Genomic DNA, 13,382 nt, shown 5'->3' with positions numbered 1-13,382 from the left:
AAGAGAAAGTGGGAAAAGCATAGAGGAAAAAATGCATATGCTGCCTTGACATTGAAGGACAGGCTTTCACTGTCAAGAAAGATTAGGAGTTTCAAACTTGTCTGGACTTGGACAGCCTTCACCAGAGTAATTTACAGCTATGGAGTAGATAGAGAGCTTGTCGAAACAAGGAATCTATACAGGGCTTGCTGAAGTTGTGAGATATACATACAGAGGCATGTGAGTGTGTGTAGTATTTTTATTAAAAAAAAAAAAAGTGTAATTGAAGCTGTACAAGAGGCCATTTGGACAAGTATTTAGCTCAGCTCAGCAGTTGTACTGTATCAGCAAAGCTGAGGTTCAGTTTTAGATGCACCAGGATGGTGAAAAATAAAAGAGCACAAAAGGAAAACAGCCGTCACGGGGAGAAGCACAGCTCTGCTGGTGGAGCTGCACCTGCAGACTGAGCTTCTCTTTGGGTGGCGTTGGGGGCTGCCCCACTTCCTGCCCCACACAGGCATGAATTTCCTGACAAAAGTCTGTAGGAACCAATATCATTGCACTTAAAATAAATGCTCATAAACCGAAAAACCTGTACACACAACAGCTGTCACAGACTCCAAATGATTTTGACAATGAACTGATAAAAGCAGCACAACCTGCTCCTGCAAGCAGTGGGTGTGCTGCACAAGTCGGTATGCAAACACGTTTCTGTGAAAAACTCATGTTCCAAAAGCCCCTCTGCTCCTGCAGCTCCAGATCACTAATCCTTTTTGGGGGAGATTAGCTTGTTCCAGGGTAAGGCTTTACCTGGTCCTGAGTCTTGACTCTAGTTTTTAGAAACTTGTGAGACCTGTGGAGAGATTTCCAATAGCTCTGATTTTCTTAGCTTGTACAGAAAGGAATGTCACTGCACAATGTTAATTGGCTTAAGATTTTTTAAGTGATAAATGTTAAACTTAGGGGATGTTGGCCCAAAAAGTGAAATGTCAACCTAGTAACAGGTGAATTTCTTGAATGCTAGCCATCTAAAATCTGCTGTTTTGCTGTTTTCCACTGTTAATTGTTATTTACAAATAAAACTATGAAAGTATTATTATATATGATGTGTTTCAGCTATGGAGCATGACAAAACCTGTCCCATCTGAACCCTGTGTGGCCTGCTGTCTTATCTAAGATATGCTGAGCTTGCTTCCCTATCTGATCAGGCTCTTAAATTCTCATAGGCCATGCCGAAACATCTCCAAGAACTTATTTTGCAAGGGCTACTGTTCTGCATGCAGACTGAACCGATCCTGGGAAACACTGTATAAGTACAGAAAGAAAGAGATACAGCTACATAGCTAATAGGCAGTCTTCAATCTTGGTACAGAAAGCTGACGAATTTACTAAAATGTCTAGAAATATTTCACTTTAAATAAATAAATACTTTGGTCGGGTTATTTTTCTTTTTACATTTGTATCCCCCATTGCCCAAGGAAGGGCACTGCAGTGCTATTAAATAAAAAATGATAGCATTATACCAGCATACATTAACTAGAAATTACACAGAATTGAAAAGAATGATCATCTTTCTTCTCCAAGTTAATAGGAAAATGTGATCGTCTGTCAGAACTGAAAAGACTGTTTCTCTTCAGAGCTCCCATTTCCAAAAGTCTTGTGGCTACATCCCAGATGATCGATATATTTGGTTTTGGATAACGAAAACGATAGAAGGTGGAAGTCAGGAGCATGTTTGAGAAAGACGTTTAAAACACAGCAAACAACGTGCTTGCCTTTTGTTGCAGATATTCCAAGGCAACTCCAATTCTGGTGACATCGTGCGCAATAATTTCATCCCCCCGATAGTGGCCCGCTACGTGCGGATCATCCCTCAGACTTGGAACCAACGCATAGCACTGAAGCTTGAGCTGATCGGCTGTCGAATAATGCAAGGTATGGGGTAAGCAGTGCTTCCCAGGCACAGTGCCCCAAAAGTGCACAGTGCTACCATGACACAACTGATCCCCTGCTCTCTGTTGCAGTGAACAGTTCATTTACGCATTCAATGTGGCAAAAAACAAGTCAGAGCACTGAAACCTCCCTTGGAAAAGAAGACAGAACCGTTACAGAGCCCATCCCATCAGAAGAAACCAATTTAGGTAATGCTACACATCACTACATTTTCTCTACGATACATCATGTCTTCATCCCAGCCTGAGTAAACTTTAAAGTTTCTCACAAATCAAAACTTTTATTTTCCCTTCAGACTTTTTTAATGATTAACTACAGAGAGAATAGGGAGGAGCATGGCTTGTTTTTGTCTTAAGGCACAGAAAAAAATTGAAAGCCTTAATTTCCTTGATGTGAGAAATATCAGGCTTGCTTTTCCCTGTCACATTGGTTATTTTCTGTGCTTGGTAGGCTCAATGGACTATGCTGAGCGCTCATAAACACTTTTGGAGGAGCTCTCGTCTTCTTCACTCCCTCCCTCTATTTTCTAATTTTTGTAACATACGAGACAGTGGTCTCACAAAAGTGTTACCTTAACTCCTCCCATATCAACCATTACTCCTCCCAGAGCAGGTCCCCAGCACCAAGCACCGTACAGTAGTGCACAATCGTGTAATTAAACATTTTTTCATAATGCTCATGTTCATGGGTCTCAGACAAGCTACATTCCCATACTTCTCCCTCAGTGCCTTAGTTTGCAATCTTTATCCTTTAATGTTGTGGAGGTAGCTTCTTAGATCTTAATAACGCAAACAGATAAAATTTGTTGTTTAGGCTATCTGGTGGATCCATAGCCAGGAAGGAATTGAGGCCCACCACACCAAACGCTGCTACCAGTTGGGTAGCTGATGGTTGTAGAGCTGTCTCAAACTGGTTGCAAGAAGTAATCCCTGTAAGAAAAAAAGATTTGAAACTTCATTTCTCTTGCCAAGAGAAAGCTCAGTTCATCTGTGCAGTGATATTGGTAAATTTTATCCATCTTCACTGAAAATGAGATCTTTAGAGATTTTATCTGCTAAATTGTAAATACCCTGTGGACATGTGCACTGCCTTATTTTCAAAGCCTCGTAAGTGTCTGCAGGAATAGCGAAATGCACACTCCTGACACAAAAGCCACCCCACAGATAATTCCCAAATCCCTGCTCAAAAACATTTTGTTTAACATGAGCAAAACATTTTTCCCTGTCTCCAGTCTTGGAAATCTTTGAACTATTTTGAGTGAAATGTTTCAACCAGTTCAGCGGGAGCCAGATACTCGGCATAGAGAATCGCAGCTTTATTTAGCAGCTTCATAAGCAACTGAAAACAGTGTTGCTGTAAGGGGCCTTTTAAAAAAGTTACCTAGCATGTAATAAGAAAGAGCTGCTCTTTGTAAGGATGTGTATAGATAGTAAACCAAGTGTCAGCCTTGAGAAATGCAATTAACTCTTCTGACTCAGCACTGTTCCACATATGTACGTGGCAGCTAGGAATGGCTGAGGAGCAGTTTTGCAGTTTTATGATTTTACATCTTCATGCCCTCTCGCAAGGAGCATTCTTTCAAGATTATCTGCCTTTTGCTGTGTTCTCTGCAGTAAAAACTATCTAGCTTCAGAGTAATTTGCCTTTTTAACTTTTATCCATTTATTTCTTCATGCAGGCTTAAAGCTTACAGCTATAATTGTCCCAATCCTCATAGTGCTGTGTCTGTTCCTGTTCTCTGGAATTTGTATCTGTGCAGCCCTACGAAAGTAAGATACTGTCTTTTGTCATTGGAGGTATTTGTGGCTACCTAGCTGGTGCTTCCAACTACATGCCCTCTTTCCAGAGCCTCTCTACCAGGAAACTGGAAATTAATATCTTTTGGAAGTCGTCCTTCCAAACAGAACCCACGCTGGGTCTCTGTAAATTGTACTTCTCAACCAACCCCCGGTCAGACAAAACTCAAGGTGAACTAAATCACAACTGCACCCCCCAGTTTACAGTCAATGCAACTGGCTGGTCCCTTCAGCCTATGTATACCCACAAGGGCTAAGATGCGGTGAAGTCAAAGATGGAACAGTTTGCACACCAAACCAGAGCAAAAATTCAGTACGGGGAACATTTGAGCTATCTGAAGCGTTTTCCCTCCTTTTTCTCCTGTTGTGTTTCTGCTTCCTGGTCACTGAGGGCACTTAACCGTGCAGGCTGAAATTGCAGCCGATCTATAAGGAGTTGCACACACACACTGAGATAAGCAGATAAAACTAAGCCACTTCATTTCACAAGTCAGAGGATTGGAAGAAGCATTGCTAGCTTTGGGTCCCACTAGCTGTCCTTTCCTACAAACCTGCTTTCGAATGCAGAACAGGGAGATGCATCTGTTAGCAGGTTGGGATTTGGAAGTATAAGCAAAGCTCCAGCGATGCTGCTGCTTCTCTAGCAGTATCCAGCCCTGCCCTGAATTTCCAGTAAAATCTACAAACTAGTCAAAGAATTCAGAAGAGCAGACCCCAAATATAACCTAGAGTGACAGATAAGGACATGCACACATCAGCTCAACGAGTGCCAGACAGAAGGAGCTTGAACAGCAGCACTCAGGACGTACATACAGATGGGGAAATAACCGAGCGTCAAAATCCTGGTTTGCATGCCTTGCAGTCTAATAAACGCCATCCTCCAGAAACTAAAAGCGAACAGTTGTTCTCAGCTGCTAAACACAGATTCTCTGCTGAAGCAAAGGAGTGAAGATGAAATGCTGTGAGTGCAGAAGTTTATAAATGCTTTCCTCTTCTCGCAGGCAAGAAGCCAAAGGACTTTCTTATGGATTTTCCAATGCTCAGAAATCAGGTTAGTGGAGAACGGTGAGCTTCGCCCTGTCCTGTCGTGTCTGCCGGGCCAATGGGAAGGGTTTTATGCCACTGCACGTGAAATGCTTCTCAAAGAACAGCCACGTTCCCTCATTCAAATTCACTATTTCATACAAGGGAAATGGCAAGCGATAGTCCCACTTGTGTCATCCTAGCACAGTGCCCAGAGAAACAATGTAATTTGGTTTCTATGACAGAAAGGCAATTAGCAAAAGATCTATTATACCAGGCGCATAAATTAGCATACAAGAGTGCTCCCAGGTGCCCTTCCTTTCCTTCGCTCCTCCAAAACACCTATTTTGCAGAAAATTGCTACTTTCCTCCTTTTCCCCACAGCAGAGGGGATTGCTGTCCTCCAAGAGAGCAAGGGCTAATAAATTTTTTATGGCTTTAGTGTTTCCATCTTGCTGCCCTCCCCGATTGGGACTGTATTTATGAAGCTTATCAAAACTGATTTGTACTTCACATGTAAAATCAGAGCAGAAGATTGGCTCGAGGACTCTGCTTTAGGAGATGCCTGCAAAACCCTGGTGAAGTAACATACTTTGTCTTGCTCAATTATGCTTTCTAGGGCAGGATCTCTTCCCAGCCTGGAAGTTGGGGTTTAGCTGTTTTTCCTGGTGGGCCAACTCTGCAGAGGAATATCCTTCTGAATCTCAGCTTTCCATAAAAAAAGAAACCACTAAGCCATTTGTGTGTCTCTTGACACATCTCTTGCAACAGCTCAGCTCCAAAATTTCATCCCTCATCAGGTGCTGACGACAGGGAAAGGGACTCTGTTACCCATTTCAGCTCACCCTCATTAGAAAATTAATTTGTACTTAACATCATATTTTCTAATATGGTTTTTCAAGGTCACATCATAATCCTTTCTCACTTGCTAATGAGGACAAATCCCATGAAATTGGAGATAGCCTCTTACCCACTCAGTTCATTTGTAGAGTATGCGCTCCATAAATCAAGCTCCTAAACACTGTGAACCAGGCTTGGGACTCAGCAAGCTGGGAGCTGACCCCACCTCTCCATAAACCTCACATCACCTCCATAAACCTCACGTTACAGGAAGCAGGCAGGGAACTGACACTGCGGATGTTCTCTCTTCTGCCTCACGAGGATGTTGTGAGAACAAATTAATTGATAGGTGCAGGTGATGAGATATCAGGTAAACAGAAACTATATCATGCTACTGAAAAAAAATTAAAAAATTCAAGCATTATTTTTGCTACTTAAATGATGCAGCTGTTTAAAGCTGGTATTTTACTGATACACCTTGTTAAGGTATAAATATAGGCACCTACAGAGTTTAAGCCCTTCTTGACAAGAAAGACAAATGAGAAAAATCCTCTATATAGCATAGTTTTTACTTGAAAATCTCAGCTGATAATTCACTTTCTCACCCTCCAAATTTAGGGGGCCTTTTTTTTTTTTTTTTTTTTGACAGCAAGGAGTACAACAACAATTTAACTTTCTGATCAGCCTTCTGATTTGAAGCATTTAACTTTCTGATGTCTTCTATTTTTATTTCTTTATCACAGGTTGTTGGAAACAAATCAAGCAGCCCTTCACCCGACATCAGTCGACTGAATTTACCATTAGCTATAGTAATGAGAAGGAGACACCGCAAAAACTAGATCTGGTCACAAGTGACATGGCAGGTAACAGTCGCTCCCCCCCCCCCCCCCCAATACACTCATTTTATTTTGTGCACAGAATGGGTAACAAGGAGCGACAGACCAGCAATATTAGAAGCTCCAATTTCCATGAAAGCTGACGCCAAGGAACAGATTTATCTCTTTCTATCCCAGACATATACTGAAGCAGCACTAGGGGGGAACACTAGCTGAACCTTCCCTTTTATAGGATTTTTTTTCTTGTAGGTATTGGCAAAAAAATCCCTCACTCTGAAATACTTACAATTCAAGGTAAGCGTGGAAGGCACTCAGGCAGAGATGCAGTGCAAGGGTGTGCCTAGGATAGAGTAGTTTGACTTTGCTGACTAATTTCTGTGTTTCTGCTTAAACTCAAACATCTCTGGCAGGGGTACAAAATAGAATGCCTCTTGCTGCTGATCTAATAGAAAAATTGCTTAGTTGGTTTGTGGTGGGATTTCATGCCCAGCTGGATGTCGTGCTGAGATCTGTGTGCAGCGGTCCTGGTGCCTGAACTATTTTGGAGATGAGACCTCCTGAAGTAGCAGTGGGTAGATGAGAGAGCAGAAAAGAACACCACAGTGCTCCTCTCTTCTGCCTTGGCTCCAGGTCACTCAGGTCACTGTCTGGATAGAGCAGATCCCTGCATCAGTACTATTTGTATCCCAAACGGGTGGGTTCTTAATTCATCCTCTTAGCACATCTTATCCCTGACTGTTTTTCTCTGTCTGGAAAGGCTAGACCAACCAGCCATTTTATGGTAGCAGTCATCAGCAATCGTCCTGAAAAATTAATTTTCTGTTTCCAACCTTCAGACATTAGGAATTCCTTAATTCCTGAGGATTTCTCCAATGTGTTTCTCAGAGAGAAATCTATTAAAAGGAAAAAAAAAAAAAAAGATCATTGTAATTCCATATGGTGCTATCCCTGGATATCTGTCAAAGACAGTTTGAATGCTTTACAGAAATTTTCAATATAAATATGCAGAGACCTATAAAGCAGTTTTATTTCATGAAGGAAAGGGTGTGAGCAAAGGTTCCTTAAAACTCATGGTTATCCAGCTACCCTGGCTGTGTGCAGGGAGCCTCTGTTCTCCCCAGCCTTTCCTCCTGCAGTGTGAAAATTCATACCTCTCCTTCTGTCCTGACAGCTCCCAAGGCTTTGCATTTCACCTACAGCCTCCTTAAAAATAAGAAACATGAAATAAAAACTGTGAGCACAGCCCAGAAATGTGCAGCAAACGCTATTTCACAATTAAATTGCAGAGGGCATGCACCTTGCATGTAGGGCACCATCCCACGTGAAATTGTTCCCCTCGAAATTCCCTGCTGTTTGCTGCTCCTCATGGCAGCCCAGAGCAAGTGGGGACGCTTCTTGCTGAGCGAGTGAGATTACTCAGAGTAGCAGCAGCAATGCTGGCGAGAGCTGCATCACTTAGTGACATATCCTAACACCTTCACCCTACATGCTGAAGTTTGGGAAGTAGCCAGGAACTGCCAGAAAAATCTTTCACAGGACATATGGGATTGAATTTGACGCTCATGTCAGATGAACTATGATGCCAAAACAGAAACTGAGCTAACTTTCTTCACGCCTGCGCCAAAATACAATACTTTAGCAGTGTCACTTACTGGAGCTGTTCAGGCCGACGTATCTATCAGGAAGTGATTTTCACTAGCACCAAAGTGAAAAAGTTGGAAAGCTGAATTCCCTCGTGATAATTTTCCGTGATGTTTTGAAAACCCGGTTAGCTCAGATCTCTCTACACGGCAGCCTGCTATCCTCTTTGACTAGAGGAGTGAATATGCACTTCACGAGCAGGCTGCATTCCCTGGGTCTCACTGCGTGCTCCTGCTCAGGTCCTTTCCCCATGGCCAGTGCAGTTCTGCCCCCTCGGTGGGGTTAGCCATCCCCTCGGTGGGGTTAACCATCCCATTCCCCCGGCCGTGCTGCTCCTGCTGCTCGCCTTCTGGCTTGCCCCCCTCGTGCGCACGCTTCAGCTCTGAGCTGACTTCACACATTTCACACTTCCCTTGACTCTCTTGGCTGCCATTCCGCCTAACTTTATCTTCCCTGTCAGTCAGCTACTGTGAGATTCCTTTTAAATAGAGTCGGCACTTGCGCTCGTTAAGAATCCTCCCGGCATCTTAATTATTCCCAAAGTGGAACGAACGCGTGCTTTGAGAACTTCTCCTTCGTGGAACTTCGTGCAAAGTCCTCTCTCTGGCTTGCTGGTGATATTTTGTTAACTTCTGCCTTTTTTTAGGGCTTTGGAGTATACTCCAGAAACGATGATAACGTGTTTGGGGGGGTAGATGGGGAAAGGCAAGCAGGGAGCGAGGCAAGGGCTGGCAGATTGGAGCTCCTCCGCAGAGCAGCTTCTGCCAGGCTCTGCAGTGCTTGCACTGAAGGAGAGTGCAGAGCCAGACCTGGGGCAATGTTTCTTCACATCCTTGGTAATCACAGATCCGATGTAATAACCAAGTCATTTTCTGCCATCTACTACGTAAAATAACCCACCTATGTACTATTGAGCAGCTCATACTTCTTTTTAGATTATCAGCAGCCTCTCATGATTGGAACTGGAACAGTAACACGGAAAGGATCTACTTTCAGACCCATGGACACGGAAGAGGAGGGAAGAAGGGGGAGCGCAGAGTTTGAAAACCACTACCACTGTCCGCTCAGAGCTAACCGGCACGAATACGCGCTGCCCCTCACCAGCCAAGAACCTGAATACGCCACCCCGATCATAGAGCGGCACGTCACCAGAGAAAATAACTTCCCCTCTGAAAACGGCTACAACGTACCTGTAATCTCATCGCAGAAGCATTCCCTCTCCGCCGGCAGTTTCTCTAGCTCATGCAAAACCGACACGAGGAATGGAGACTATCAGACACCCCAGAGTGTAATAAACTATGATAAACCTAAAGTTAACAGTATTCTGACCTCCGTGAGCTACAGTACGGACTACCAGAAACCTCAGACGAATTCACTAGGGAGCGAGGGTTACTCAACCCCCAGAGACTGCCTCAAACCAATAAGCCAGACAGCAATGACAGCTCTCTTGTGATGTGCTGAGCAAGAGAGACGTGGTGCACAGGAATGTCGCTGCACAGCTTCCGAAGTGAAAACAGAGTTTTAAAGGATTCTGCTGTGGAAGGCAGAAGGCAAACAAACCCTGTGTACATAATATTGCAGTCTTGCTGGGTTCTGACATCTGAAGAAAGCATATGCTGTTTATCACTGTTTATAGCAAGAGAGATGTTATCAGTGAAGACTGTATATCTTATTTTCTGTAACTGATCTCAGTGCTCCGTTTGCAATGTGTGCAATTTGTACATAGCTTTTATTTAAGGAGAATTTCTTAAGTTTCCTTTGCACCTGTGGAATTGAAAGGAGAAAAAAAAAAAACACATTACTGCAGAAATGCCTGTTTAAGAAAAAAAACTCTTTCTCCCTCTATTTTATATGCAGTTGTACTGACAGCTGTATATGTTGTATCTTAAGGTTGTTGTATCTTAAGGTTGTGGTGCTTCAGTTCCTTTCCTATGAAAACTGAAGATAGGGCATCACTATAGTTCTTCTTGGGAGGGTAGAAGTAAAACTACTTGAAGCATGAAGTGCACAAGAGAAGGCAGCTGAGCATTTAAATATCATGTTCAATCTCACCTGCCCAGCTGCTTTTTCACAGCAGTTCTTAGATGCTTGAATTTGATCTAGTTTTTGAGCTGAGCCTAACTTGCTATTCGTGTCAAAAAGAGGTAGAAAAGTGGAACCAGCATTGGATTCAAGCCATGGTGATCACTTTGCAGACACATCTGCAATAAAAAAAAAAATATCAACACCTGCCAATATGTTTTTTCAAGAAATGTGTGTGGAAACAAAATGTGAATTTACAGCTAAGAATTAAATCCTGTTCAAGCCCTAGCTGATGCTGTTGCTGCTAAACTATAAGGAAACTCATTCCTTGACACAAAGCAGCGTAGCTTCTGAACTCTTAATTATTCCACTGGGTATTTTTCTGTCTTGCAAATTTAGTGTAACATTTCCATTTGAAATATTTAGTCAAAGTAAAACACAGCGTGTGTTTGGCTTACTGTTGCATTTAAATTTGCAAGACAGCAGATCAGCACAGTTGTTTTCAAATAGTTTTTCTTTTGCAGCAGATGTTATCATGAATTCCATTTTTGGACAAACTTGAAAAAGCTTGGGGATGGGTGCAATGTATTGCACAGTAGTTGGCTCCTCTTTCAGCAGCGGCGTCATTGAAGCTAAACAGCTTCAGTGGTGATTGGGACCATCCGCTGCCCTTCTACTCGCAGCACTTGGAGCCTTACCTTAACTTTGAAAGCGTGTCCTCAAATATCAAGAAGTTATATACTTCTGGGAAGGAAGAACGGTGCTATATTTAAGGCACAGGGATGGGAAATTAGACCACTAAACGTGAGCTCTGGGAAAGTCACCGTTTCAAGGCGCTCTGTTTTCTTACGTGTAAATGGGATCGTTTGCAAAGGATGCAGCAAAGATTTGCTGTTTGGTCCTAAAGCGCTTTCAGATCCTGGGATGGAAAGTGCTGTAAGAACACAGAACAGCTGTAGTGACACTACATACAAATCTTGCTAACTCAAGCCATATCTGACCTTAAGAAAAGCTCTTAGTGGGTTCTTCACGTATGCTTGTTTTGTGGCCTCAGTGGTACAGTTCTGTCACGCCAATGCACAGTGCATGCAATTCCTGTGCAAAGAAGAAAGAGTCGAGCTAACCTTGTAGTCCTCTTGTGTTCACTGTCAATACAGTTTCTGTGAAATGTATAAAACACCTCAGGTTCTGAAGCGAAGCAGCAGCAGCCTGTTTGTTAGACCGAGCTGGGTGGTGTTGTTTACCTTCTGTTGTTTACATGTCTATGTAAATAAAGCACACTGGTATTTGTAAATCAGTCACACAGGCCTGGTACTTAACTTGGTGACTTTATCATCACTGCACACCCACTCTTGTCACATATCCTGCAGGGTGAGAAATAAGTGTTCCTTACTCTCTGCAAAAGTGCCAGTTGCGAGGCTGCAATTTACGTTCTCAGTATGACAGGCTAAAAAAAGATTATCTCAGTGCCCCATTTAGCCTGGCTTCTCTGTCCATAATCTCTAGAGAAGAAGCGCCCACGAACAAACTTCTGTGCCCAACCCTGCTGCTGGAAGCACATAATTGAGGAGAGGATAAGGATGCCCCCCCAGTGAGGCTGTAACCAATACTGCACCCACACAGCTGATTAGCCTGACTTGTCACTTCACAAACAAGCAGAGCTCAGTAATCAGAGCTATTCCCCACCTAATGAGGCACCAAGATAATGTAGCAGTGCAACAGCAGCAGGCAATCGATGCCACGGCTTGTATTATAACAACCTTTTGGCATGCCTCAGCCACATGTATCCTGCATCTGCGGCACGCTGCAGGTGCCATAGTGGCATTCTCCCCCTCAGCCTGGGAAACAGTTTTTGGTGACCCTCACAGCAGATATGCACGTAATTTCCTACCTGTGTAGTCTCTCCATTCTGATGGTGGCAGCGATACTAAACCCTGATGTAGGAAGGAAAGGGATTGCCCGAATCTCCCAGCTGTGGTGGCTCATCCTCGTGCTCCGCCTCAGAATGGCTTCTCCGGCTTGCCTGCCCCAGCCTGTTTTCACAGCCAAAACCAGCTGCAGGTATAACACAGCCAGACTTAGCAAACGCCACATAATTAAAAATCTTCCTTCTAAGACAGGCCCTGTTTCAAACCATTAACACAGTAGGAAGGGCTGCATTTGCACTGGGTCTCCCTCCAACGTCGCTAGAGATTGTGGCAGAGCAGAGTCTAACCTCTTTATGAGGCTGACCATCTGGTTAACGGAGACTTTCAGCAGTGATTCAGTACCAAACTCCTCTCCTGAGCAGTTGCTCCCAGTAGGCTGGAACAGTAAAACCGCGCCAGAGTTCACAAGAAGGTTAAATATTAACTGGTCACAGCCCTAAGGATCTACCTGTTCCAGCCGCCGTCGATAGCAAGCCTCTGACTGTGCTGTGAACAGGGTCACACATTGTCACTGCTCGTCGCTAACCGAAGGAACCGAAGAAAGACTCCCACCCCAATAAATAAATAAATAAATAAATAAATTAGTAGATTCTCCAAACACCACAACAAATACACAAATGTGTATGTAGCCAGTCTAAGACACAAACTTTTCCTGCACAGGATGGGAATGTCAGGCTGTAGGCCCCATGACAGGAACAGACACTTGACTGATTAAGTGCTTGGTGGGTCACTATCATTGACAGGTATGATTTGTTTTTCTGTGGTGCTGGAGTCTTCTCTGCCATGCAGATGTATGACACGGATTGCTGTGTCCTCCCCAGTGCCACCCTGTCATTGCCAGGCTTTTGGGACACTGTCTGCTGAGCTGCAGTGGGATGCATGGGCAGAAAATGGACTTGTGGCCATACAGCAGACGGGAGAAGGCAGCAGAGGCCTTACAGTGCTCAGATGATCTATCTAACCTGCAGTTGCAGTGCAGAGCAAGCCAGGTGCCCAATGTCAGTAAGTGACAGAGCCCACACCTCTGGAGAGGTGCTAAGGGAGCCCCCAGGCCACCACTGTTGTGACCCGCCCAGGCAGCCTCCATTTTGTGTCTGTGTAACACAGGTGGCGACTGCTGCCGCTATCCAGCACAAGGCCTCACTCACCCAGTACCTCTGAAGAATCTAAAAACCACAGCAAAGAAGTGCAGTTGCCATAACAAAGTATACTATTAGCACTAAGTTACGCTTAAACCTCTTGACCTTAAAACAGTAGCGTTGCACTGTGGCAACACCTTCAAAACTGTGCATATAAAGTCACCACTGAGGTAGTTAATAAACATTAAACAAAGTGTAATTATTGGTCTGTGTCCTGGCTTTTGC

General features: G+C 43.8%; 1 protein-coding gene across 4 annotated transcripts in view; it reads left to right on the top strand.

Moving 5' to 3' along the window:
• Positions 1–11,387, top strand: part of DCBLD1 (discoidin, CUB and LCCL domain containing 1) — a 48,855-nt gene extending 37,468 nt beyond the window's left edge. The window contains exons 10-16 of one of the 4 annotated variants that reach the window (XM_038177004.2): positions 1,767–1,914; positions 2,004–2,120; positions 3,611–3,701; positions 4,730–4,779; positions 6,335–6,454; positions 6,677–6,721; positions 9,004–11,387. In XM_038177004.2, the coding sequence (XP_038032932.1) occupies positions 1,767–1,914; positions 2,004–2,120; positions 3,611–3,701; positions 4,730–4,779; positions 6,335–6,454; positions 6,677–6,721; positions 9,004–9,521 (1,089 nt within the window). In that variant the 3' untranslated portion in view covers positions 9,522–11,387. The remainder of the gene's footprint in view (positions 1–1,766; positions 1,915–2,003; positions 2,121–3,610; positions 3,702–4,729; positions 4,780–6,334; positions 6,455–6,676; positions 6,722–9,003) is intronic. The other 3 variants (XR_005264524.2, XM_038177005.2, XM_038177006.2) reach the window with 3 other exon arrangements.
• Positions 11,388–13,382: the final 1,995 nt, after the last annotated feature.

This window comes from Anas platyrhynchos, chromosome 3 (genome assembly GCF_047663525.1).
Source record: "Anas platyrhynchos isolate ZD024472 breed Pekin duck chromosome 3, IASCAAS_PekinDuck_T2T, whole genome shotgun sequence".
NCBI lineage: Eukaryota > Metazoa > Chordata > Aves > Anseriformes > Anatidae > Anas > Anas platyrhynchos.
Note: the sequence above shows the minus strand (reverse complement) of the source record. Positions and strands in the feature narration are given on the sequence as shown.